At 58.1% G+C, this 26,703-nt stretch overlaps 2 protein-coding genes across 11 annotated transcripts in view; both read right to left on the reverse strand.

Moving 5' to 3' along the window:
- BCR (BCR activator of RhoGEF and GTPase) overlaps positions 1–2,930 on the reverse strand; it is a 107,740-nt gene extending 104,810 nt beyond the window's left edge. The window contains exon 1 of the mRNA XM_057492309.1: positions 1,611–2,930. Coding sequence (XP_057348292.1) covers positions 1,611–2,904 — 1,294 coding nt within the window. The 5' untranslated portion in view covers positions 2,905–2,930. The remainder of the gene's footprint in view (positions 1–1,610) is intronic.
- Positions 2,931–13,020: 10,090 nt separating this feature from the next.
- On the reverse strand, positions 13,021–26,703 carry RAB36 (RAB36, member RAS oncogene family). Of its 10 annotated transcripts, none has more exons than XM_057491563.1 (12): positions 26,436–26,703; positions 25,761–25,854; positions 23,433–23,524; positions 22,854–22,935; positions 21,697–21,762; positions 21,187–21,288; positions 18,940–19,004; positions 17,463–17,518; positions 16,580–16,657; positions 16,138–16,224; positions 14,624–14,954; positions 13,021–14,196 (listed from the first exon to the last, which is right to left on the reverse strand). In XM_057491563.1, the coding sequence occupies exons 3-12, from the start codon at positions 23,509–23,511 to the stop codon at positions 14,132–14,134; spliced, it is 1,011 nt and encodes a 336-aa protein (XP_057347546.1). In that variant the 5' UTR covers positions 23,512–23,524; positions 25,761–25,854; positions 26,436–26,703; the 3' UTR covers positions 13,021–14,131. The 10 variants fall into 10 exon arrangements, with proteins under 10 accessions (XP_057347546.1, XP_057347545.1, XP_057347547.1 ...); XM_057491562.1 differs by lacking the exon at positions 25,761–25,854 and adding an exon at positions 25,624–25,706 and having other exon boundaries at positions 26,436–26,491; XM_057491564.1 differs by lacking the exon at positions 25,761–25,854.

Raw genomic sequence — 26,703 nt, forward strand, 5'->3', positions numbered from 1 at the left:
ACGTCTGCAGCAGTTGTGAGGAGGGATTCATGAGCTGGAAGGCCCACTGAGACAAACACCATCCTACTGGGCCCCACTTTCTGCAAACTCAGAAGTTCCCCCAGCACACATCATTTCAAATTGCAGGTCTTCATGAAAACCTCTCATTTCCTTCTTCATTAATAATGCTCTTCTGCGGCACGGCACAAAGGGACATCTCAAGCTGGCTGCATCGGTCAACAGCTGGCCAGATGAGGCCGGTACCCAGCGACCACAGGGCAATCCTCCAGACCTCAGAGGAGCTGATGTGCCTGCAAAGCTGGCTTCTAAATACGACAGCCTCCCACCCCCTCAAGGGACTTAGGGGATGCAGCTGGGCCAGGCCTCGGGTCCAAGCAGCACACCACAGCCAGCCCCGGCTGCAAACGGAAGCTCAGCAACTGGATGTACCTAAAACAAACAGGACAGAGTGCTGATCACAAAAAAGCAGCTCAACAGAGCCAAAAACAGCCTCACTCCTTTCAAGAGGATTCTGACAGAGCAAGCACATTGCGATTCCATCAGCAGAAAAAGAAAAATCAATGGAGCAGAAAACCGGATCAACCCAACAAGGACCAGGACTCGAAGTGATTCTCTACAGCCTCGCACCTCCCAACCCACCCTCCCCCCACCCTCTCCTCACTCCAACACAAACTGTGCCTGGATGTCAAAACTTAGCCCTGTCATCTGCTGTTACATACGACCCCACAGGCTCAATCGTAGGACCATGAGTCAGACCATGGGTTAGCAGCTCAAAATAAGCACCGGTGGGCACTCATCTGTGGGTAGATGAGGAAGAGAGGACGCATGGAAGGATCAGAAAGTGAAGCTGGAGTAAAATGCACAGAGGAGCCCATGGGTGAGTAATTACGGGCGATGTCTCCCATCAGAGCTGGGCAGATCAGAACAGGTGTGGCTCTGCCTCAGCCTGGGATAAAATCTTCACCCTGTCGATGTTCAGCGGCCCACTGAGTCAGAACTGTCTGTCACCTCACTTCCTAATTTGTATTTTCACCTACTCTGACTTGTGTTCGGGCTGCTGGCTAGCAAGCGAATCAGACACGTCTACGACCTGGGAACAGCTTGCACATCTTGTGTTCCCAAACATGCCACATAACTGTTACAGGACAGCAACAGTGGGGTGGCAGGGAATTCCCAAGACACGGACCAATCCCTGCTAAAAGCATCTGATGTAGGCAGCAGAGATGACTCCTCCTGACACCATCCCCACTGCCCAGAATGGAGGAATCAAAAGGGCTAAAAGATTACTGCCCAGGGCATCCCAACCCACAGAAAGTGCCCTCACCAGAGGCACACCACACTAAAACCGAGGGAGCCACCTACCATCCGCACACACCACCCTGTGAAACTAACCCGGTTCAAAACACTGGGACTCTGCATTCAGGAGGAAGGGGTTTGTTGAGGGGCAGGATCAGCCTGAATTCTTCCCATCCACAAAAGTCTTTGAAAATCACTCCAGAGAGTATCAACTTATTCCTTGCCGCTAATTCCCCCTTTCCATTACCTACTACTGCTCAATGGTTCCCAGCCAGGATGCTGGTGTGCCCACCCAGGGTGGGGGAGGTACCCACCTGCTTCTCCATGGAAGGTGCCCTCCTGAGACAGCCTGCCCGACGCGCTGTCCCCATCGCTGGGCCAGATCTGTCCCGTCTTGCGGACACCCACGATGGTGGCCTCTGACACCACGACCTGGCCCTGCCTGTGTCGCTTCTGGCACTGCGGGGTAGGGGGGCTGCTGCTGTCGAAGGACTGCTGTGAGTTCTGTGATGGCGAGCGGCTCTTGTCCCGGAACATGCGGTAGGTGGTGGGGCTTGGGGACACGCGGCTGGACTGACCCGAGGAGAAGTCCTCCTCGCTGGAGGTGAGGTTCTCATTGGAGCTGCAGTCCGGGGTGTAGCCGCCTCCGCTGTCCTCAAAGCTCCGAGGGGAGTAGGACCTGCGGGGCCAGGTGAGGCGTTTCTCCTGCTCGGAGGTGCTCTGGCTGCGCAGGAGAGGGCCCTTGCCCTCCCCTTCTACCATCATGCCCCCGACGTAGATGCTCTGGTAGGGCTGGTACTCCAGGGGCGGCCAAGGGGGCCTGCTGCCGCCACCATTGGCGTTAATCAGGTTGTCCTTCAGGAAGCGGGGGTTCAGCTCCGCATCCTCGTAGTCCCCATCGACGCCACAGCTGCTCTCAGAGCGTCCCCGGTGGGAGGGCCTGGGCGCGTCCCCCACACCCGGCCCGGCGCCCTGCTGGGACTTCTTGCGCTCCATCTGCATGGCCTGGCTGCCCAGGGAGCTGATCCGGTCCGACACCTCTTTGTCATTGACCTTAACCAGGCCGCGCTCGTGGTGAAACTCGACGTTCACGTAGAAGGGCTTCTCGGCGTCCGCCGCCCCGGACTGGCTGTGGCCCTTGCGGATCCTCTCGAAGTTGGACCTGAGCGCCGCCACGCTGGTGGGGGGCCCCCGGTCGTCCCGGTCGGCGGGCGCGGGGGCCCCGGGCCTGCGGGCGGACGCGGGCCTTGCCTTGCCGGGGGAGCCCTCTCCGTCGGGCCGGGCCTCCACCTCCTCAGCCGGCGGCGGGTCGGCGCCGTCTGCGGGCGCGGGCGCGCGGGGCTCGGCGGCGCCGTCGGGGGGCTGCGCGGCGCCGCGGAAGCCCCAGCGCTGCCTGTCATAGCTCTTCTTCTCCTTGGCCAGCAGCGTCTGCAGGTAGATCATGCGGAAGCGCTCCTGGTTCACCTCCTGCTCCAGGCGCCGGATGGAGGCCTTGCAGCGCTCCAGCTCCCGCTCGATGTCGCCCACCGAGCGCAGCTCCATGCGCGGCGGCTCCGAGTCCGGGAACTGCGCCCTCCACGCCTCGGCGAAGCCCACGGGGTCCACCATGGCGCGGCCGCCCTCACCTGCGCCGCCCGGCTGCGCGCGGGGCCCGCCTCAGCGGCGGCGCGGCGCCCTGGCCAGGCCAGGCCCGGGGCGCCAGGCGGCCCCCATGGCCCGGCGCGGCGGCGGCGGCGGCGGGCGAACAATGCCCGCCCCCTCCCGGGCGGCAGGTGAGGCGGCCTCCTCGGCCCCCCGGCGGCGCGGGGGCGGGCGCGCGCGAGGGCGGGGGAAGGGCGCGGGCCGGGCGCGCCGCTATTGTGTGCGGGGCTGCTCCGCGCGGCGCGGGGCGGGCCGCCCTCCGCTGGGCCGGGGGCCGCTAGCCCATGGCCGCCGCCCGCGCTCGCCTCTCCGCTCGCTCCCGCGCCGCCCCGCGTCCCGGCCGCCCCGCTCTCGCCGCACTCCCGCCCGGCCCGCACTCGGCGCCGCAGGAAGGGGAGGGCCGGGGGGCGGCGGCCGCGGCGCGGCTGACGGGGCCGGGCGGGCCTCTTAAAGGGGCCGCGCCGAGGGCGCGGGGCGGTGCGCGGCGTGCGCGGCGCGCGCGGCGGGGCGGATCGCGCGCGCTCCCTCACCTGGCCGCCCTCCTGCCTCCGTGTCCGCTCCTGGGGAAACCGAGGCCCCGCAGCGGCGAACCCGGCGTTCCGACGCAGAGTCACTCCTGGAGCAGGAACGCCTGGATCCCCATTTCACAACGGCCCAGAGGCCGCTCACCAGCGCCAGGGCCACCCAGAGAGGAGCCGGGAGCGGCAAGTCACCGGGCGAGCCCGGGAGGGCCGGGCTGCGCCGCCGACGCCTGCAGCCCTTGTGTGCCAGCGGGCCTCCAGCGCTGTGGACCCGGGTGGGCGATGGAGCGACAGCTGCTGCAGGGGATCCTCACAGAGCAGACCCATCGGAATCCCTCCCCCAGGTCCTTCGGCACCCACATCTTCCTTCCTGCGGTCCTGAGGCTTGTGTTTGCCCGCTGGCCTCTCCTGAGCTCCAGAAGGCAATGTAGTTTTTCCCAGATTGCCTGACTCGGAATGCATGTGTTTAATCTCACTCTAAGGGGGTCACCAGCCTCCTCTGTAACCCGCAGGGCTGGGCGGAAGACAGGACAGCCCAGGGCAGGCAGGGAAGCAAAATCTTTTTTTCTTACCCCCAGGGAAGCCCAAAGATCTTAGACACACAGCAAAGAGGGGACTGTAGGGAGTCAGCTGAGAACCGAATGAAAATCCCCAAACCCAGCCTGCTGGGTGAAGGGAAAGCGGAACAGGATTTGTCAACCAGACATCTGGGCTTGGCTCCTGGCTGCCTCTGCCTCTCAGTGCCTGGGCCTTGAAATTAGAACAAGGACCCCCGCCTCTGTGGGCTGCTGTCCCTGTGTGGATGTGGGTGGTTATCTTGCCCTCTGCCAAGTTTCAGCGCCACCCAGAGCGGATGTCTCGACATCTAATCTAGAAAGAACAGAGCCCAGGGCCAACGGCCAGGCCGGCTTGGTTCCAGTTCAGGCCTCGCCAACTGCAGACTTAGTGAGCTGAGCAGCTCCCCTCCCTTCTCCAAGCCTGTTTTGTCCTTACATGTAAAATATACTGAGTACTGTGTGTAAAGCGCCCAAATGGGGAAAACATAAAAGTGTGATAAATGACATGTGGTGTGGTGTGCCTTCCATGATTGCTTGTTAATGCACATTAAAACCCTTGGGCCAGATGTCCAGGTACTATTCTCTGCCGCCCTCTGCAGACCTCTCTACCCTCCTGAGGCCCCATGTCCCCTCTGACCCAGCTCCTATGCATGGCAGATCTCCTGCAAGGCAGGTAGGGCCCTTGAAAAACCTGTTTTACAGACGAGGCAACAGAAGGAACTGAACCCTGCCTTTGGGGCCAGACAAAGCAAGGCCAGAATCCTAGCAGTGTTCACATCCTCAGTGACGTTGCTTTAAAATGGGTCTAAGAAATCCTGACTTCACAGGGTATGGCACAGAGTGGCTCCAATCAACATTAGCTGCCTTGCTTGGATGACCTGCTCAGGTCACCCAGCCAGTGTGTCAGGTGAGGATTAGAATATAGGCCTCTGGAACCCCATTCCCTGGACAGCAGCAGAGAGAATCCCAAAGACACAAGTTTGCTTTTTTTCCTTGCTGATGGGGCCCCTTAGTTCCAGGGAGAATTGTAGGCTCATCAGGGACATTATTATTAACCACTTGGGATAGAAAAGGATACTTTGGATGGGAGGCCTCATCTGTTGGTGAGGTGTCCCTTTCTGTGGCTTGCAGGCCCCAACTCAGCCCGACCTAACGTATTGTATACACAAGCAAACAATTCAGGAACTCTGACTATTTAGTTTGGGTTTGCAGGCTCTGTTCTCTTGGCACAGCAAATGGCTTATTTTTGGGCACAAGGACACAGCAAGATAGTGGCTGTCCCCCCACGGGACAGCTGCTTCTGGCTCCAAGGACACTCCTCCCATCTTCAGTCCCCTTCCTGTAAATACTGCACCTCTGGGTCTTTGGTCCTTTCCTGCAGAGCTTTTTTATCATCCATCCCTTCCCAGGAAGGGAGGAATGAGGAGGGAAGTGGAGTCCAGACACATAACACTCCATAATTCCCCATTCAGTGTCTGTCCCCAGCTAGCTCTAAACTCCTGAGGACAGAGGTCTGTCTGTTTGGTTCCCCGATGACCCTCCCCAAGGCTCAGCACATAGCGGGTGCTCTGCCAGTGCTGGCCGAATGAGCAACTGACGTGTGTGTGGCTCGGAGGAGCACATGGCCAAGGGAGAGAGATGCAGGGGTGGGAGGAAAGGAGAAAGCAGGCAGAGTTAGCCACTGCACAGCTCTGTCTGCTCTGCACGAATCCAGGAGGCAGAGGTTGGGAGAAGGCTTGGGAGAAGTGACATCTGAGCTGGACCTAAGTTTGGGGAACAGAAAGGCAAAGACAGGAGACTTCAGAGCTCTAGGGTATGTTTGAGGACACACCTAACTGGGTTAGGAGATGAGGCTGGTGTGGGCAGCGGTGAGGAAAAGCCTTACAGGCTTCTAAGAAGTTTGGATTTAATTTGCATGCAAGGTAAAGCTTCTGGAAGGTTCTGAGCCTGAAAAGTCCGATAGAACTTCCAACCATAATGGGCATTTACTGTACTCTGCACTGAATAATACAGCAGGCCACCATCTTCCTGGTGTGACTCCTGAGTACCTAAAATGTGGCCACTCCAACTGAAGAACTGACTTTTTAATTTGATTTAATGTTAATGAATCTAAATTCAAATAGCCTTCTTTGTAGCTGTCATAAGCTGCAGAGTAACTTGATCTGAGTTGTTGTGCAAATAGTGGAGGGTCGGGTGTGGGAGCAGGGTCAGAAGTCAGGAGCTATGGCCCTGATGCAGGTGAGGGACATTGGTGCCCCAGACTAGGGTGCCAGCAGGGTGATAGAAGAGGTCAGATTTCAGGATTGTTCTGGACTTATAGGTTGGATGTGGAGAGAGGAAGCTATGGGGTGGTCAGTGGGTCACTGACTGTGACTGTGAAGCCAGGGTGCCCACATGAGACTTCAGGTGCCCATAGCCTACCCACAGGGAGGAGTCGGGGGGAGAGAGCAGGGGCCGGGAGCACTGAGATGAGACAGAAATGGGAGCGGTGTTAGTGAAAAGCTGGTGTTTATGGCCACCGGGCTGAAGACTGCCCCTGCCGCCAAGGGGACTGGGTGGGGAGGAGCAGCAGCTGGACTCGGAGGGAAGCGGAGGCAGAGGGCCCGAGAAGGCAGTGGCCAGGGAAATGACAGGGACCCAGTAGTCCCAAGGAATGCGGACTCGGTGCGGAGGGCAGGGCCCCTGTGCGATGGCTGCTGAGCCCTCTGGAGGAGGGAGGCTGGGTCTGGTGCCATGAGGCCAGCAGAGCCAGGGTGGGCGCTGGAGGCTGGCTGCACGAGCTGGAGGCTGATGGGCCACAAGTGCTGGCCCCAGGGGGACTTCCAGGGGATTCAGCAGGTGGAGGGGACTTCACCAGGGGCTCCACAGCTGTCTTCGAGCAGCAAGTGACATTTTCTCCATTATGCTTTTCTGAATGCTCCATAAGGAAAATGTCTTATCTTTTGTAATTAAAGAAATTGATGTTAGTTTTTGTTTTTATTTTTTACAGCTTTATTGATATATAATTGATGTGCAATAATTTGCATATATCCAAAGTATGCTCTTCAATGAGTTTTGACATCTGTACCCACCCATGAAACCACCACAATCAGATAACAAACATTTCCATCACTCCCAACAGACGTATTGTTTTTAATAAAACAGTAACTAAAATGGGAAAGGGAAGTAGGATTATTGGTGATGTCTCCCCTCAATTTCCTTCATTTTCAGGGATGTAGTTATTTTGCTTTTAACATTTAAAAATCAAGCGCACACACTCACCTCCCACGCATCCTCAGCAGCCTTTAGCTCCCTTAGCAGTTCCTGAGCCCCCATCACAGTGCTGGCAAACCCTTTCCCAAGCCTGCCTTTTCCCTTTGCTGGAGGACGGCTGGCTGCAACAGCCCCCTCTGCTGGACAGAACATAGAACTTCCGATGCCTTATAGCCCCGGGTAGGGCAACAACCCAAATGTCTATCAACACGGGTAGGGCAACTACCCAAATGTCTATCAACAGATGAATGGATAAATGTGATACATTCATGCAATGGAAAACTATTTGGCCACAGAAAGGAATGCTACGATATGGATGAATCTTGAAAAAATTATGCTAAGTAAAAGAAGCTAGTCATACAAGGCCACATATTGTATGATTCTGGTTATATGAAATGTCCAGAACAGACAAATCTACAGAAATAGAAAGCAAGCTGGTGGTCACCTGGGGGTAGGGAGAATGGGAGGAACGGAGAGAGACACTAGTGGTCATGAGCTTCTTTTTGAAAATGTTCTGGAACTAGACAGTAGTGATTATGGCACAACTTTGTGGATATACAAATACTAAAAAGCATTCAATTATACACTTGAAATGGGTGAATTGTATGATATATAAATTATATCTCAATAAAGCTGTTAATGTTAAAAATGAAAAATCCCTGGGGATAAGTTAAGCCAGCCCTTGGGTTTGCCAGCCCAGGGTGGGAGCAGTCCCTGGCCCTGCTCACTGAGGGGTATGGATAAGCATTTTTCTAGCATCTCCTTCTATCCTCCCACTAGCTCAGGGTACTGCCAGGTCACCCAGCCTTTCAGCTGCAGGCAGGCTTGAGGCCCAGGCCTCTAGATCCTCTGGCCTGTATGCTTTGTGTCATTCAAAAGGCAGAAGGCCCCAGTAGTGTGAAACCAGGGACTGACTTATCCTTCAGATGTCCATTTGTTCATTGTAAAATGAACTGGCCACCCCTGACCCCCTTGGGGACTTCCTGAGCAGGGCTGCCAACTATGGTTGGGCAGGGTGTGCACTGCACAAGGGCTCACATCGAAGGGGCAACTGTTCCCAGCTTAGACCTAGTAGATATGATACTGGTGGTGACACCAATTGTAAAAAGATGTCTTGTTCTTGCAAAATCAGTTTACAACAGCAGTTTTCTAACAGATGGACATCAAATGCCTTGAGCAAGGAATACTTTTTTAAAATTGAGGTGAAATTCATATAACATAAAATTAACCATTTTAAAGAGCACAATTCAGAGGCATTTAAAACATTCACAACTTTGTGTGACCACAGCTAGTATCTAGTTCAAAAATGTTTCTATCACTTCAAAAGGAAACCTCATACCCATTAAATAGTTGCTCTACATTTCCCCCTTTCCCCAGCCCCTACTCCCCATAACAGCTTTTCTACTTTCTGTTTCTTTGGGTTTACCTATTCTGCTCTCTGCCTGAAGACCTACCCAACTCAAAGCTCAGGCCTTTGCTTGCTCCTTCCCTAACTACTCTGTACCTTCCTCCCCACCATCTTTGGCGGCTAGAGGCCAGAGGAGGGCCTTGAGGTGGGATGTGACCCTCATCTGTCATCTGTCGGCCCCAGGGAGCCGCAGCAAGATGAGCAAACCAGGCCGACCACCAATACAGCTGTTCTTCAGTCCTGCCGGCTTGCGCTGTGCTGGACAGCGCCTGGCTGGGCACTTCCTCCAGGCTCCAGCCCCCAGCGCAGAGTGGGAACGCGGATGCCTGCGGGGCTTCCTTGGCCAGGGGCTCTGCATGAGTGAGGGTATGGGCTTTCCTCAGGCCCCCCTCGGCTGTAACTCCACCTGCCTTCTGCACGGTCAATTACTGATGAGGCCCCTACAGCCAGGGGAATCTCGGCAGGCCCTGGCTTCTGGGCTTCCCAGAGGGCAGAGGGGCTGGGACAACATGAGCTTGTTCCTGAAGGCCCGGCCAGTGCGATGGGCCAGACTGTGGTTTCCAGTGAGCAGAGACCCAGACCACCTGCAGGCCAGGTGGCACCACCCACCTGTGGGGGGTGAGGGGACCCTGGGGCCGCTTTCCTTTCCAGACCACCCATCATGTATCCTTGAAGACGGTGGGCAGCAAACAGACCAAAGGGCCTGTTCACAGCAGCCTAGGGACAGAGGGCACCACTCCTGTACCCTCCTGGGGCACAGCTCAGACAGGTGGCTGTTGGCCCTGAATGCTGGGGGGGACGTCTGAATGAGGGGGTGGAGGCCAAGAAGGCTCTGTGCTGCCTGGAAGGAGGCAGTGTGACAGCCGCACTTCCCGTCTGCCTATCAACTTCCCTCAGGGGAAGGCCCAACATATGGGAGGTGACATTGGGAGGCCACAGCAGATGGCAGAGGAGTTCTCCAGAGGTCCACAGCAGGGCTGGGGGGAGGGAGTGGCAAGCAGGTGCCCAGGGCTGGAGGTGAAGAAGGCTGAGAGCAAGTGCTTGGCTCTGGGTCACTGCAGAGCCTTCCTCACATGACCAGGGGGCTGGGGAAGGACTGACAAGCCATCGGGGGCTCGGGGGCTTGGGGAGCAGGGAGCAGGGGGTGGGGGGGGAAGGGACTGACTGGCTCATTTCTTAGCTGTGCTGGAGACTGGGTGGGTGTGCTGGGTGTGGTTGGGGCTGAGCAAACCAACCCCCTTCAGGGTCACAGCCCAGGGCTGCAGGGCACTGGGACCACTGACTGGGAGACACGCAGGTAAGGGGCAAGGGTGAGGCTGCTGGTATGGGATTCCCACTGGGATCAGACCCCAAGCTGAGGTGGGAGAGGGACTAGGAATCCAGAGGAGGGGACTCAGGTTCATCCCATCCTGTCAGCTCTTGGTGCCTGGCTCCTCATCCGTTAGATGGGGACAGGAGGGTCATGACCCAGCCCACAGGGTTACTGCGATTGGAGCGAGGGTCTCCAGGCCCTCAGGGCTCAGCAAGTGGGGTTCTCACTGCTCCCCCAAGAGGCTGGGGGCTCCACTCCTGGATGGCCCTGCTTTGGGAATGCTGGGCCAGAACTGCCAAAGCGAGTGGGTTGGAGTCGATGACGGTGCCTGCTGGGGTCAGGGCTGACCCTGGCTCTGGCCTCACCCTCCAAGGAACCGAAGTGAAAATTCCAGTGGTAGCCACATTACATGCCTGGGTCACCTGTTCATTCGGATACTTCGTGGGCTGCTGCTGGAGACCCAGAAGTGAACAAGGCGGACCACCAAGGCCAGAAGAACGGTGAGTGCTTCAGTGATGCCTCCAAGGAGACAGGGATGTAGGGTGCCCAACTGGGGGGGCAGGCCAAAGCAGGCTCCCCTGGGGAAACCAAGGACGGGGTAAGGGGCTGCTCAGCAGAGAGGGGGAGCAGCAAGTGTGACAGGGCCCTTCACCTTCTCACCTTCTCCTCAGCTCCTCGTCATGGCCCCTGGTGAACTGGGCCTCCCAGAATTCACACACTACGGGGCCCCCTCCCACACTGACTCAGAGCTTTGCCCAGTGGGACACGTGGCAAAAATGCCCCATTGCGGCAGACGATGCAAAGGGAAGACAGACAAGCACATTCCTGCTGGGGGTTGTACCCTTGGGGCGCTCTCTGGAATCTGGCTGCCATGCTGTGAGGAAGCCCAAGCCACCATGTGGAGAGGCCTTGCCAAGCATCCAGGCAGATGCCACACCCACTGTCAGACACACAAAAAAGAGGCCATTTTAAACTACTGGGACATTCATTCCAGTGCCCTAGTCACAAACTATGGAAAAGAAGAGCCAGTCAAACTATAAAATCATGAGAAATGAGAAATGGTTGTTACTTCTAGCAACTCAGTTTTGGAATGGTTATACAACAATCAATACCCAGCTCCCCCCTGGCCACCACCTCCCGATCTAACTCCTTCCTGTGCCCAGACCCTCTTCACCTTGCAGGAGGCTCCTTCCCTAGGCATGCACAACTTTTCTCTGGAATTTTCTGTGGCTGGCTCCTTCCAAACTCCTCCCAAGAACAGATCTTATGTCTGAGCCCCTGCCATCCCTCACTGCTTGATGCCAGCAAGGATTCGTGGGGCCTCTGGGTGGGTGGTGAGGCACCCTGGCTCTGACTGCCCAGGAGAGCCAGGCACAGGATTGTCCCCCAGGAAGGTCTAGTTCAGGCAGGAAGCATCTTGGGTCAGAGTGCAGTACGTATACTGGGAGTAACCAGCAGCCTTCCCGCCTCCCTTTTACACCTATTGAGCACCTACTGTGGACTTTCCTCCTAGGAGGTGCTGGGAGAGGAACCATCGCCCGGCTCTTGGGGGTCCCACAAGAGGATGGGGGGGTAAAGCCCAGACACAGACAACCACACCCATAGTTGACAACTGTGAGGAGTGGTGGGGGCACCCATTGAGTCCTCCTCGGGGAGGAGCACCCACGCCGCTGGGCATGGAAGAGGGCCTAGCACCTGCAGACTGAGTTGTGACCAGGGAGGAAGGCTGAAGCACAGCGCCTGCAGGGGTGGGCCGGGCGGCTGGTGAGGGGCCTCAAATGCCAGGGCAAGAGTGTGGGCTCGGAGAGCAGAGGAGGAGTGGGGAAGGGGCTAGGGAAATGGGGCAGGGGGACGAATGTTTTTGGAGCACTTGCATATGGCCCTGGGCCTCTGCTGGGGAAATTCACAGCCCCATTTTGAAGTCTGAGAATGTCTTTGTTGACTCACATCAATGGAACCACACGGAAGTGATTCTGACAGAGATGCCACCTCATCCTGGGAAACGGTGGAGCACACACAGCGGGCGACACAAGTAGTTTGATGAAGGGCCATCGACTCAGGATGCATATGTAGGAGCCCGTGTGGTTGCAGCTTAGGAGCTAGTAACAGCTGGGCACCATTACTGCCCCCAGCTCTGGGGCCTGAAGGGGCGAGGGGAGGGAGCTGTGGAGAGCCAGCCTTGCTCACCCTGGGCTGCTCTCTGCTGTGCACCGCAAACCCGGTCCTAAGGCACCCTCAGCACAGCCCGACTCCCGAGACTGTGCCTAGTCGACCAAGCTGGGGCTGCAGTCCACAGGAAGGCCTACAAGGTCTCTGGGGGATCTGGAGTGCGCAAAGCTCTGACTGTAAGGATGGCCAGGGCACCTTCTGTACAAGCTCAAAGTGGGACACAAACCAGATGTCTCATGTGCGGGGCAAGGTAAGTGGACCCCCATCCATCCACAAAGGGAAAGTGGCAGGTGCTAAAGGAACAAGCAAGCTTTATGTGCAGAGAGGGCCCAGCAGGTCATCAAGAATTCAGGCTGCCAGGCAGCCTGTGGGGCGCGAGGTCATTCTGGTTAAACAACAAGCAAGCCAACAAACATGGTGGTGCTGTCCGGGAACAGTCTGGAAGGATTCCTCCCAGCAGCTACCAATGCTTACTTCCAGAGACTGGAGCGGGACTTTGACTGCGTATACAGAGCTGTGTACTGTCTTCCTTTGTTTTACAATGAGCATATACATAATTCCTTTAAGAGTGATTTACATAGAAGTATTTTATGTCTGTAAGAATGCTACAACATGGTGAAGGGGGATGAGCAAAAAAGATGCCAGTGTTCTTCCCCAGCTGATACTTGGTGACCGCTGCCAGCCCATGAGAACTCACTGGGCACCTGCAGTGTGCCAGGCACTGTTCAGGGTGCTGGGAGAAGGCACTAGCCAGAACTGCTGCCCACAAAACGCTCACCATCCAGGAGAAGCAGGTGGGGTATGCCCAAGTGCCTGTGGCATGAGGTGGCAGGGATGAGAGGGCACATGCCCAGGGCTATGGAGTATGGGGTGGGAGGGGGTAGTTAACAGCCCCCCATGGAGAAGCAATAAGAAGGCACAGAGAGGGGCACTTGGGGCAGGAGCGGGGGAGGGAGGCCTGGACTGCTCCTGCCTGCTCTGGGTGTGCAGATGGGGAGCTCACTAGACTCCAGTGGGCCTCTGATGTCCTCCCAAAACAGGTAGACGCCATCACAAAGGCCCTGGGAAGCACATACCTGGCATTTGCTGTTCCCCATACCTTTCTTGTGCAGGCTTTCTTGGTGGGTGAGGGGTGGCGAGGGCAATGGTGGGCACCAGCCCAGCAGTCTGGGTGACTGCTGCCGGGGGCGAAGGAGGACAGTGCCATGCACGAGGATTATAGCAGTGAGTAACCCCAGGACTAGCTGGGTAGTCGTCTTCCTGCGGCACGGCTGGGGAAATTCGTCGTCCACAGTGGGCCAGAGTGGGGCAAGAGGCCTGTTCTGCCAGTCCTCTCATCCACTGACCAGGAGGGCAGGACTCCAGGGGTCTCAGAAGAGCCAGAGACAGCCCCTCAGCCAGAAAGGGCCCCAGAGACCTGCTCATCTATCCTCCTCCAGGGAGGCAGGCAGCCCATAGATCCCGCAAGTCTGGGGCAGAGCAGGGAATGGCAAAGCCTGGGGCCCTGAGGCCCAGAACTGCAAGTTGTATTAATAACTGAGAAGTCCCGAGCAGGGATGGCAGGTGGGTTTTCCCTCCAGCTGGCTTGGTAAGGTCTGCCCAGGCGAGCTGGGAGAGCACCTGAGTGGGCTGTGGATGTGTACCGAGGGCAAGGATATGGGCCATGGGGGCCCAGGGGGCCCCTGTCTGCAATCCCGAGGCCCCTTACGGCCAGGGGGACTGCCTGGTGACTCTGTAGATGCGTTGGCCTTCCGAATGATCACCACAGTGCGCGCAGCAGCCGGGCAGTGTGGGGCCCCCAGGCAGGTAGTGGGGGCCTTTCCTGGCTCCTCTGGCTAAAGAGAAGTGGCTGAGAGCTGGGGTCAGCATGGTGGGTGAGCAGCACATGGCAGAGCTCGGGCTCCATGGTACCGCTCCACAGCCTTGGACAGCACCGCCCACGTGTGTGTTGGGAGTGGGAGCTCTGAGGCCCCAGCTAACAGCAACCCAGGCCGGAGGACCTCCTGCTCTTCTGGATCTCAGGTGGACTTCCATCTATTTCTGTGAAGAGGGGAGAAGCCACTTAGCATCAAACCAGTGCCTGCAGCCGACACTGGGAAACCCCCCTGCTGGTACCCTCTGGTGACTGCCATTTAGAGCTGGGAGCTTGCACAGGCCGAGGCTTAGGATGCATTCCAGGTGGTGGAACAAAGTGCACAAAGGCTTGGAATAGGACAGCCAAAGCCAGCGCACATCTGTGGAGCCTGGGATGTCCAGCCTGGCCCAAGAGGAGGCTGCCAGGAGGACAGGGAAGTCAGGGAGAGTCTGGGCTGGCAGGTGGGGTCAGGGAGGAGGTGGCCTGAGGTCAGAGTGACGGGAGAAGAGACAGCCCAGAGAGGGCAGCAGAGGCCAGCAAGTGAAGGGGACAGCGGAGTCTCCTGCTGAAGGGTGTGGGCCCCAGCCCTGACCCAGGGCCACCTGTACGCACGGATGAGGTCTCCGTCGCCGACCTGGAGCCAGGCGCTGTTCCTCCTCGCCAGGTCCTGCAGCACCGACTGCTCGAACGCAAGGGCAGCTACGCGGCTGAAGAATGCCTTCACGTTCTCCCCTGTGGGCCCACCAGACAGCCGTGACCCTGTCTGCCTCTGCCCACATCCGCAGCTGCACGTGGGTGGGACCCGGCAGATGTGGGGCCAGGGCAGGGGCAGTGCAGGCCCCAGCCACCTGCTCAGCAGCTCCCTCGTATCTCTGGGCCTGGTTTCCCAGCATCTACTACTCTTCCAATCAATTGCTTCTGAGCACCTCTTGTGGGCTGGTCGCTGGGACACAAGGAATCAGACGGCGCCTGCTGTCCTGTACCTCTGAGCACCTGCCTTGAGGGCAGCGGTAAGGATTAACGAGCCACCTGCTCCAGGTGGAGGCGGCTGCTCTTCTGGGCACAGGGCCGGGTCCCAGCTCCCAGCATGCACACTGGCCCCTGTAGCTAACAACCTGCACACTGCACAGGGCAATCTGCTTGGCTCACAGGGAGTGCTCTGTGCTGTTATTGTGGTTAGAGGGCACAGGGGATGCCACTGGGAAGGAGCAGACAGGGCAGGCATGGGCATTGTCGTTCATGTTTGTGTTGGGCTGGAGGTGGTGCTGCCACCACAGTGCCTACCCTCAGCATGCCCACCACCGCCTTCCCCAGTCCCTGGCCAGGTGTGCCCCAGGCCCCTCGCCTGGGACAAGGACTGCTGGGTGCAGTCCTCCCTGCGGCCCCAGCCTCGGAGGCCAACCACGCACTGGGCGCTGACCACTGTGCCATGTCATCCCTCCACAACCTGTGTTCTTGGACTGTTCTTTGCTTCTCTGCATTTTCCAACTTTTTCTCAGTGAACACATTATGGCTTTTGTAACTTAAAACACATTTTTCCATCAAAAATAAAATGAACTGGGCGTCATCACCCCACTTCCCAGATGAGGACACTGCGGCTCAGGCGTTGGGCACCTTCCCAGCCCAGGGGCCCAGTGTGGCCGGGGAGGCAGACCTGTGGCTTGTGCATGAGGGCTGGGGGCTGTGGGCATGTTTCAGCATCAACATGGCCACTGGGGAAGGGATGGGAGCGCCTGTTATGGGCCCTTCTATGTACCGGGGGTGCCACCTGCCCAGCAGCCATGGGGAGACTGGCAGGACGTGCAATGGTTGCAGGTGAATGCTACATTCCAGTCCCAGTCCTCACTTCCTCCCTGGAACCTGGAGCGACCTCACAGGGAAAAATGGACCTGCCCCATAGGTGGGGTTGCACAGGGCCCCCACTGTTTGTGTCACTATTCTTGTCATCCCTGGGGAAGGGCACCCAGTCTCCTAGAGATGAGGAGACTGCTCAGGCAACAGAAGGCCCTGCACAGTCGCCAGCATAGCCGGCTGGGGTGCAGACACGCAACAGGGTACAGAAGGAAATGTGTGAGCCTCCCACAGCTGGCCAAGCCCACCATGCCCACAGCCCCGTGTTCACCCACCTGTCTTGGCAGACACCGACCAGTACTCAGCCTGCATCTCATTGGCCAGGTGCACGGCCTCCACTTCCACCTGCTCGCATGCAGCCCCTGACTGGGAGAAGCAGCCCTCCTGGCCCAGCTGCCCAGCCTTCCCAGGGAGGTGGCTGCCACTGCCCACTGTGCCTTCTCCTTCCCCATGTCGCCCTGGGCTGGGCAGCCTTGGGGTAGGGGAATGCCTGCCTGGGACGGGGCCCCAGTGGTCCTGGGCAAGTCTGAGGGCCAGCTGTTCCTCTCTGATGGGACAAGCACGGCAACTCCAGTGCCCGACTCACAGCTCCCAGGCCTGCATGTGGTCTTCAAATTCCCACAGAGGCACGTCAATGAACCCTTTACCCACCAAGCTTGGGCTGAAAGCAGAAGCATTCTAAAGGCCCCCCCAGGCCTCCAGCTCTGCTCAGCTCACCAGAAGGTCCTTCTTGGTTCCCACAAGGAACACGAAGCAGGAGCCCGGCTCGTTCTCCCGCAGTGCGTCCTCCAGCCACTGCCTGAAACACAGAGGGGAGACAGGCTGAGATACGACACTCCTCTACCCAGAGGGGCCCGAGGAAAAGCAAGGGCCGGGGGTGCAGCCTCAGGTGCAGGGAGGGCACCTTGACCCAGCCTGGCTCAACAGGGTGCTGGTTCTGAGGCCAGAGGGGCCTTGGCTGGACCACAGAGGGTGGGGATGCTGGAGGTGAGGATGCCATCCTGGCCCTGGCTCTGCCCTCGCCTGTGTCAGCTTGGGTGTCCTGCACACCTCCATCAGCAGGACCACCATGTGGCCTCCCTCACAGGGCTGGCGAGATGCTGGGTGTGAGTACCCCAAATAGGTGAGGTGCAGATTCTGGCAGAAGAGGGAGGGCCTCCCAGAATGGGTCATGTCAGCTCTCTGAACCAGATCTCTGCCCAACACAGCAAGTGCCACATCGAGTCCCCTCAGACAGGAGCAGCTATACAACTTGCAGGGCCCAGGGAAAGTGAAATGCTGGACCCCTCATCCTGCAATTATTAAGGCTTTCAGGATGGTGGCAGCAGGGCATTAAAGCAGGCCCGGGACCTGCACTCTGGCCCTATGGGACTGTGCTGGCTGCACCCCCTAAGCCAGCCCTGCCTTCAGCACATGGGTGCAAATCTTGAGGGATAACAAGGCAACTGGACAGAAAGCAGCCTGTGGGTAGTTGGTTCTGACAATCAAACCTGGTCACTTGAAGCCACTGTCGGGGCCTGGCTCCTGGGCCCCGATGTGGGGGAGCCCTTCCAGGCAGCTTCCCGAGCCCAGGGGAACCATGGGGGCCAGAGCCCCAGACTTGCCTGGTGTGTTCCAGAGTCTGCACGTCAGTGAGGTCAAAGGCTGTGACGATCACTGTGCACAAGGGAAGAACCAAGAGCCGCTCAGCGACAGGCGAGGCAAACACACATGATAAGGGGTTCCCCTTGGGCAGCTCCCTGCTCCCCAGGGGCCCAGAGAGGAGCTGGCCCCCATGGAACTTCCAGGGGGCCCCCAGGCACTCAGCCCTGGACCCCAAGATGAGACACCCCATGGCCACCCCTCAGGACCCATCCTCCGGCCACCCCTGTGACCCACACACAGCAGGTCCCCTTCACTTCCATCCCCTCTGCCTCGGGGGCTCTCCTGCAGCTTCAGCCAATGGCACAGGGGCCCCACCTGCCCTGCTCCAGGGAGGCAAGCCATGGTCACGGGCTCCTGTGTTCAAATCCAGCCCCTGCCGCTGACAGCTAAGGGAGCTCAGTGAAGGCCTTAACTGCTGAGAGCCTCGGTTTCCCCATCTGTGAAATGGTGAGAACACCTCTAGTTCCCAGGGTTGCTGTGAGAATTAAATAAGTGCAGCTACTTGAAAAGCTCCTGGTCAAGGGACTAATGTGGGGCAGACTGTCACCCAAAGGCATCTGGGGCTCTGAGGGCGATTACCAACAACCAGCTTTAAGTAAGCAGTTTTTGAGGAGTAGGGTGGACAGAGAACAGAGATGCAAGCCCCCAGCCCTCGGCTCCTCTCGTCACTGGCGCTATGCTGGCCCAGGGGCTGGGACCCTGTTGGAGTCCTAAGGGGAACCCCATGTGCAGGAACTGCAGAGAGCCTTCACACTGCTGGCCCCTGGGGTGTGAGCAGGGCAGGTGGGCCCCCTCGGCATTTGGCTGACGGCTGCAGGAAAGCCCGAGTCAGAGGCAATAGAAGGGGAAACTGATGGTGGTGAGGATGCTGGGCGTGGGTCACAGGGGTGGCTGCTGTCTCCAGGTGGTGTCATCCCCTCAGGAGAGAGGCCACAGCAGAAGTGGGAGAGGCGGAGCTCCAACCCACGGCTGGGGTGCACATGGTTTGTTTCCTGGTTTTGCTTTTTCCAAATCTTAATGAAAACGTATGATTTTCTTATACCAGTCCTAGGTAGACAAAACGGCCTCATACTTTTGAGTTCTCCCTTAGCTCCCCTCTGGCCAGCCTCCCCCCACTTCCTCGAGTTGACTCTGCTCTTCTTTTCTGGGGTCTCTGGAACACACTTGACCTCTGAGCATCTTCCTGAGCTGACTCTGGGGCTGAGACTTAGGAGGAGTGCCCACCGCCACAGGGAACCCTGAGGGTATGGCTGCGGGGGCCGGCCTGGTGGCTGAAGGCAAGGCGGCTGCCTGTGCCCGAGCATGGGCCTGGGGGATGTCCTCAGTGGATCTAGGAGGACAGGTTTGGTGACTTCTCATTTTGAGCCCAGGGAGGGGCCCCCCCCGCTGCACGGGGTTGAGGGCCCCACCGCTGCCGTCACCCAGCTGCTCACCCTGGGCACCGCGGTAGTAGGCGGAGGCGATGCATTTGAACTTCTCCTGCCCTGCTGTGTCCCAGCTGTGCAGTGGGAGAGAGAGAAAGGGGCACAGAGGGTGGCAGATCAAACAACTGCAGTGGTCTAGGCAGGCAGGCTAGTGGGGCTGTGGGTGGGCAGACCAAGAGCCTGGCCAGCTGCATGGGCTTCAGAAAGCGCCACTGCCAGCCGGCCACCCCTGCCCTTCAGTTCCTCGTGACCCTTCCTAGGATGCCCCAGGAGAGAACTCCCCAGCGGGAGTCATCATGCCCCTGGGGCGGGGGGCATAGCCTTAGTATGTGCACTGCTCGGACGAATGGAATTGTAGCTCAGTCCTTCTGACTGTGCAATGAGAAGAGAATGTGCAACCTGAATAGCTCTCTCTGAAGACACGGATGTCCACACACGGAGGAGGCCCCGCAAATGGGACCAGGGCTCCTGGCCAGGCTGCCAGCTGCGCCTCTGCCGCGTGATCATGTGTGACTGGTCACGGCTTCACGCTGCCCTGTAGTGGAGGGGACGCTCAGCTCCCTGGGTGGGGGTGTCTGACAGGGACATGGCTTGCATCTCCTGGATGACTCTGATCAGTCGGCTCTGGCTCCATGGAAAAGAACTGGCTAATGACGACTGCCGTGGGCATGCTGTAGCAGTGGGGGTGCACATGCTCAGATCTATCCACCCAGGACGTCAATATGCAGGGCTGAGCCCCCAAAATTCATCCCTTTGTAAATTAACAGATCAAATTTTAATTTTCCTCAGTAAATTGAAAAGAGATAAGCCATGAATAAGACTATAGTCTGAAAATTTTTTGAGTGATCCAGCATGATATGAAACATTTTGGCTCTGTTCTTTCATTAATTCATTCACATCTTCTTCCATTTCTGAAGCTGACGCTGGGAGGGAGCCAGGAGGGCTGCCTGGAGGTGGGGCCCACTGGGTGGCTGGCAGTAGCCCCCATGTAGGAGAGTGAGGAACTGAGCCAAGACAGTGCCCCTACTCTAACTAGACACAGCCAGTGGCCACCACGGTAAGCCCAGCCGCGGGCTGCGCTCTGCATGGCTCCACCCCGGCTGCACCCCCAGCTTGCCACTCTCCTCAGCAATCCTGGCTCTGGGTGCCCTCGGTCACACAGCTCGTTTTCACAGCCTCTTCTGCTCTGGTCTGACCTTGCACCCTCCCTCGGGCGAGCCTCCTTGGTACCACTTGGCTCTCGGTCTGCCCTGGGGCTGTCCTTAGAGAAGAGGGTGCCATCTGGGCAGTTAGGGGCTGATCTCCAGGACAGGGTACGTGCCGTGTGGACCGCACGATCCTCAGGCTTGGCCTGGGCAGGGCACAGAGGATTGAGGAATGAAGCCAGGGGGGCAAGTGTGAGCCCCAGGGAGAGAAGGGAAGAGACCCGGGACACAGGTCTGGGGCATAGCAGCAGGCAAGGGCAACAGGGGCAGCCACGCAGGAAAGCCTGGGATGGGGAGGGCCACGCAGGAGAGGGCGGGGCTAAGGTGCCGGCGGGCCTCAGCATCTTCTCCGTGCCAGAGCAGAGCCGAGGCAAGGTCCAGAGCTCCGATGGGGAAGTGTGAGCCTGGGGGAGAGCCTCTGGGCTCTTCTGAGGGACACTAAAGGGAAAGGTCACAGTTAATGGGCAACAAAGAGCAGAGGCCTGGTGTCTGTCAGGAAGGCAGACAGACAGACAGACGGAGAGGAGCAGAGGCAGCAGAGGAAGGGCGGTGGGGTCAGGTGGGACGTGCAGCAGGCCTGAGGCAGGCATACGGACTGTGTGGCCTCCACTAGAGCCTGGCATGCAGGGACCAGTTTAGGCCGTTTTCTAGATGGGAACAGAGGCTGAAGCCACTTGCCGAGGCCACCCAGCTGACCTGGTGAGTGGGATCGTGGAGGGCCAGGCAGGGGAGGGGCAGGGACACAGAGCCAGAACCTGGAGCGGTCGGGGCATCAGGGGAGAACAGGGATGGGTAGGCACAACAGGCTCTGAGGACTTTCCCAGGTCCGATGACCGACATAAGACATGCATGGGGACTGAGGGACCTTCAGGGTCTTGGGGAGCTGGGGAAGCCTGTTGCACACGACGCCCCCAGGCCTGCTAGTCCAGGTGGGTCCCCGCTGAGCGACACAGGGCACAGTTGAGAGTGAGCTTGCCAAGGCCCTCCCAGGAGTCTCCGCAGAGCCCACCCACAGCCACACAGGAAATGGCGTGGCATAATGGCGACTTACATCTGGAGGCTGTAGGGAATACCAGCAATCTCAAAGCGCTCAATTTCAAAGTCTACGCCGATGGTAGCCTTGTAGTCACGGTCAAAAACATTCTTGCAAAACCTGTGGGAGCAGAGGAAGTCATCAGAGAGGTTGGGTGCAAAGTCTAGAGGCAGCAAAAACCCACCCATAGGGAATACAAGTGACGGTCCACAGAGAGCAGGATGGACGGATGGAGACGCCAACAAGAGCTGCGAAGGGGAAGAGCGGCTGGAGCAGCCCGAGAGGCAGACAGGGCCGGTGAGAGAGAAGCTGGGCAGCAGCTCGCAGAGAAGACAGTGAGGCGTGCCTGGGGCGCCAGTGACAGTGCGAGGTGTGCCAGGCTCCTAGGATACCACGCGCTCCGCCCAATCCCCCAGCCCCAATTTCTTGCGCCCCTTCTGGGATGTGGTCCTCAGCAGCTACAGAGTTTCGACTATAACAATGTTGTCTGGGACTCCCAGCGCCTGGAGGAGCAGCCGGCGGGCCCACCTGTGGATGAGGCTGGTCTTGCCCACGTAGAGATCGCCGACGACCACCACCTTGGAGAGTTTGAGCCTGTTAAGAATACGGCCATGTTGCTCTCCCGCGTGGTCACAAGAGCATCTCCACACACACACCCTTCCTTCCCTGTGCTCCCCACTCGTGAGCCACCCCTCAATCCTGGGCAGGGCGCGGCCACCTGCTGAGACACTCTGCGGTGTCTGTCCCCACCCCTGGCCCTTGGAGGGGAGGCAGGAGGGCCTGTGTTTGTTCCGGTGGCTCTGCTGTCTCAGGGGCAGTCCCCTGACCCCACTGGGCCCATGTCCCTGTCATAAGGATCAGAGCTGGGCCTGAAGAGCGGCTGGAGGAACGGAGGAAGGGCCCCAGGTTGGGCTGTGTCCGGGCTGGGGTGCAGCGAGGAAGTACAGACACGGCGCCCATGTGCAAGGGATATGGGCACAGGGGCTCTCCTTCCCGGCCAGGGGCTGTGTGCCTGCGTGGGCTACGGCTCCTTGCAGGCAGGTACTCCCTGACTGGGACATCACCGCCACTTGCTTCCTTGGAGGTGTCTGCAAGGGCCAGGCAGGTCAAGGGGCACGTTGTGGCCAGGACTCAGGTCTGCACTGGGATCTCGCACTCTCGGGGACCCTGTGCACTGAGAGCAGCTGCCCCCTCACTGTGCAAGTGCTGTGTTCCCTGCGGCAGCATTCCCGGGTCTCCTGGTGATACTTTAAGAGCTTCCACACTCACACCAAAGACGCTCAACGAGTAAACATCTGACCAGGCACTTCCTCAGCCTGCAGACAGCAAGAGGGCACCTCTGTGTCACCTGGTGCATGTCACCTGGCCAAGCCTGGAAGGGCCCAGGCTGTGTCTACTCTGTTCCCAGGCTGCCTCTAGTTCTGGAGCAGGGTGGCCCTGACTCCACTCCACAGGTGAAGGACTGAAGGCACTGCCAAGGGGCTGCGGGGGTACCCTCTGTGCCTCACTTTCCCCACCTCCCAGCACTGTTGGGAAGAGTCAGGGAGGAAATCTGAACCAGCCCCGTCTAATCAGTGGTCATCCCCTCAGCCCACGGCCGTGCCGCTTCAGCCGCTCTGCCCTGAGCCCTGCCTCACTGGGTGCCTCCTCGGGAGAGCTGGGCCTCTGCCTCGGCCTCACCACACCTGTGTGACGACTGTGAGCCCTGTTGGCTCCCTGAGCAGACTGTGGGCAACTCAGGATGAGCGGCAAAAGCTGCCCTTGGACCTGTTAAAAAAAGGAGCGATTGTTGCAAAATCCCTGTGCTGGCAACACCAGGTACTGCCCAGGCTCCCAGGCTAGGTGTGGTGAGTAGCCCAGACGGGCAAGCGCATAATTCCACAGGAAAAACACTCGGTGCACAGGAAGGGCACCCCAGCCAGCCCAGCTTGGAGGGGTGGGTAGTGAGGGACTCAGAGAAAGCTGCCAGAGGACTTGACATCATTACACTGGGACCTGAAGAGCAGGCAAAACATTCCAGACATACACTGACACCTCAGGCTGAAAAATCACGTGTCTGACTTACTGAGAAAAGGGGAAGCGGTTCCATGTGGCAGAGGAGAGTCGAGTAAAGCCAGACACAAACCCCAGTGTTCTTCAGGCCTGTACTGGGTTGCACCGGTATAGTCTGTGTGTTTCCTCTGTTCATTCACACATTCATTCCTGCACGCATTCCTTCCCCATCTCCCCCACATCCCGCGCCCCTGGGCTGAGGTGGCACTCACCCGACAGCCCCCGTGTTCCTGCTCTGGCAGACGGTGCTGACCTGACTGTGAAAATGCTCTCTGAGCTGCAGGCAGGCATTGGGCGTGTACCACTGGAAAGAGACAGACAGATGGACACATCGTCCTGGGAAGCCGCAGCTCCATCACCGGGCAAGGCAGCGAGGTTGGGGCTTGCTTCCCAGCACCCCCTCCTTCCGTCCCGAGGCTGGCAGCCTCATCAGCTTTCCCTGATTCCTCTGACATTATCTGGCCTCAATCTTGTCAATAGCTTCCAGACTCCAAAGTCTTCTACGTTCCCAGAAGTAGCAGAGGGGACAGACCCAAAGGCCAGGTGGGGACCCAGAAAGCTGGGTCTTGCCTCGGATGGCTGTGCCTTTGCTGCGGGCATGTGGCAGGTCTCTGTCTTCTTTGGGCCTCTCAGGTGAGATGAGTGGTGGGCTATGAGGGCTCTTTTAGCTCCAAGATCCTCCCGTGCCTTCTATGGATCTCTGATGCCACTTTTGTTTTAAAAATATACATGTATGTACATGGAGAATGCTCCGGAAGGCACATCCCGTCCTCTGCATGTCTTGGAAAGCAGCACTGGATCGCGGCTTAACAGCAATGGCCTCAGGACCACGAAGGCCTGTGTCTCCCTTAGCCTCTGTGTGACCCTGGGTGGCTGCCTACCATCTCTTCAATTTCCCCTGCATCTCCGGGCAGGGAAGAGCCAGAGTCCAGGAGTCAGACACTGCCAGATCAAGTCCTAGCTTTGCCATGCCAGCTGTGTGACGTCAGGCAGCCCTCCCTACTTCTCTGAGCCTTGCTGTCCTGCTCTGAATATGGGGCCCTTTGTCCCATGAGACCTGGACTGTTTGGTGCCAATCAAGCTTCCCTTCCTTCTGTTTCATTAAACACCAGTCTCTGTCACCCAGAGTTACCACTGTCAGCCTGGTAGGGAAGCAACTGCCTGGGCCCCTGTTGAGATGGGAACCCCTGGGGGAATATCCACAGATCTGAGCACCAAGGCCTTCTCTGTGGTGTGTGGAGAAGGAACTCTGGGGGAAGGCAGACAACGGGGAGAAGGAGTGGCTTGCAGACTCCAAATGCCCAGAGTGTACAGTCACCTCCTTCCTCCTTACCAGCCTGGAAACAGAATTCAAAAGATACAAAGGCCACTCCATGGACAGGATTTCTCCCTCCATACTTGTCTCAAGCCACCTGGAGGCAGCCATTGATAGCAGGATCTTACATATCCTTCCAGAGATAGTTTGGCAAGTACAAAACAAACACACACAGGGCATTTCTCCCCTCTCCTTTTTTTCAGATGTGGGAGCATGCTACACACACTGCTCCTTTCCTTGCATTTCTACTTAGGTCTGCTCCTTTCCTTGCATTTCTACTTAATTTACTCTGGCCTTCACTGCACATCAGCACCTGAGGTGCCTTGCAGCGTTTTGCTGTTTGAGTAGCCTCTGCTCAGTGGACATTTACGTTGGGTCTGACCTGCTTTACCATCTGCTGCAAGGCCTGCACTTGAATGGCTGGATCAGAAGGTGGGGGCATTGCAATGTGGGGAAATACTGCCTCACTGCCCTTACGGAGGTTGTACTGATTTGCATTCCCTGCTTCAATTAGATGGAATTCCGTTCAGATGGAAGACAGTTGTGTTTTCAGCAGGAACTAAAGGTAGAATGATAAGGGTGGGGGAAACTGGATTTGGTGTCAGGAAACTGTAGTGCTGTTTTGGTAATAGTAATAGTAGTAATAATAATAATGAGAACAGCAGCGACAACAGCTCAGGCAAGGGAGCTCCTATGTACCATGAGCCAGGCACCCAACTTGAGAGGAATTATCCTTGTGTATCAGTAGCTCTGAGAGGTTGAGTAAGTTGCCCTTGGTCACACAGCTAAATGACAGAGTCAGGACTCACACCTAGGACTATCTGATCTCAAAATCCGTGCCCTTAACTTCCAGGCCACACTGCCTCCTGGTGTCACCCTTAATTTGCTAGTCTACCTTGGGCAAGTCATTGCTGAAGTCTCCAGTGTCTCAAGGAGTCTGGTAAGTCCCTGAGGTCTGTCAAGTGAGGGACTGACCTCTTGGATTCACCTGCTTTGTTTCCAGTGGTGAGTGGGTGGGGAAAGCTGGGTGTGGGAATGGTGTCAGGAGAACAGTGCACATATGAAGGGCTGGCCTAAGGATTCTCTACCTTAGGGAAGCTGGTGATGATGCGGTCCCGGCTCACAGGGGGCCCCAAAGGCATCAGGGAGGACCTCATCCTTCCAGACTGTCCTGTGGACCCAACCAGGGAAAGGTTAGGGAGTGTGCAAAACCCTGGCGACTCACCCGCAAGTGTAGGCCTAACTTTGCAGCATTTAAAAAACCATATCCAAGCCTCCTTCTCTGTCAGGAACATGGGCCAGAGGTCACGTCTTTCAATCTGCAGGCAGTGTGGTGGTGGTAGGGTTAGGGGAGATCTGGCTTGCCTAGGAGTCAAGAAGACCTCGGTCTCCTCCTGTGGGGTGTCCAACCAGAAGTGGGCCCCTCTTAGTTATAACTGGGATGTGAGCGAGGCATGGCACAAGCCAGGCTGTGCATCAGAGGGGGCAGGGGGTATAGAATGGGGAGGGTCCCCGGCTTCCAGTGACTGAGGAATTGAAGGCTCTAGGTGGGTCGGGGGCCTCAGCTTTCAGCCCACAGGCCTTTTCCTGACGGCCCTCACCTGCTCAGAGCCTGGCCCATCACACCTGGTCAACAGCGTTGCGTGTCCTCCTGTCCACCCCTCTCCTCACCAGGGTGGCCTTGGCTGTCCTCCCTGATCTGACAGGGCTTTCCTCCAGGGACCAGCACGGGCCTGGCGTAGGGTGAGTGCACGGGAAGTGCGGAGGCCCAGGGCCTGCAAGCCCCACGCCCGGGACACGCCTGGGGGAGGGGTGGGGACGTAACTTCCCCGAGCTGGGGCCTCCGGGAAGTGCCCGCTTAGAGGCAGGCGAGCGTGGGGGTGGGGGGCGGCGGACTCACCCGCGGCGACTGCGGAGGCTTCTCGCGCGGCACTGCCGGCTCTGCGGCGCTTGCCGCGGCGATCACCTAGGCAACGCGCAGCGCGCGGGCTCCGCGGGCTCTGACGAATCCTGGACGTCCGGGGCGAGGTCTGGGCGGGCTTCGCAGCGGAAGCTGTAGCAGTCACCGCCTGCACGAACGATCACCGTAGCAACCAGAGCCTCGTGGGAGCGGCGCGCGCCCGGCAACACCGCTGCCAGGGGAGAGACGCAGGCCTCGGCCCAAGCCC

Source organism: Manis pentadactyla, chromosome 14 (genome assembly GCF_030020395.1).
Source record: "Manis pentadactyla isolate mManPen7 chromosome 14, mManPen7.hap1, whole genome shotgun sequence".
Lineage (NCBI taxonomy): Eukaryota > Metazoa > Chordata > Mammalia > Pholidota > Manidae > Manis > Manis pentadactyla.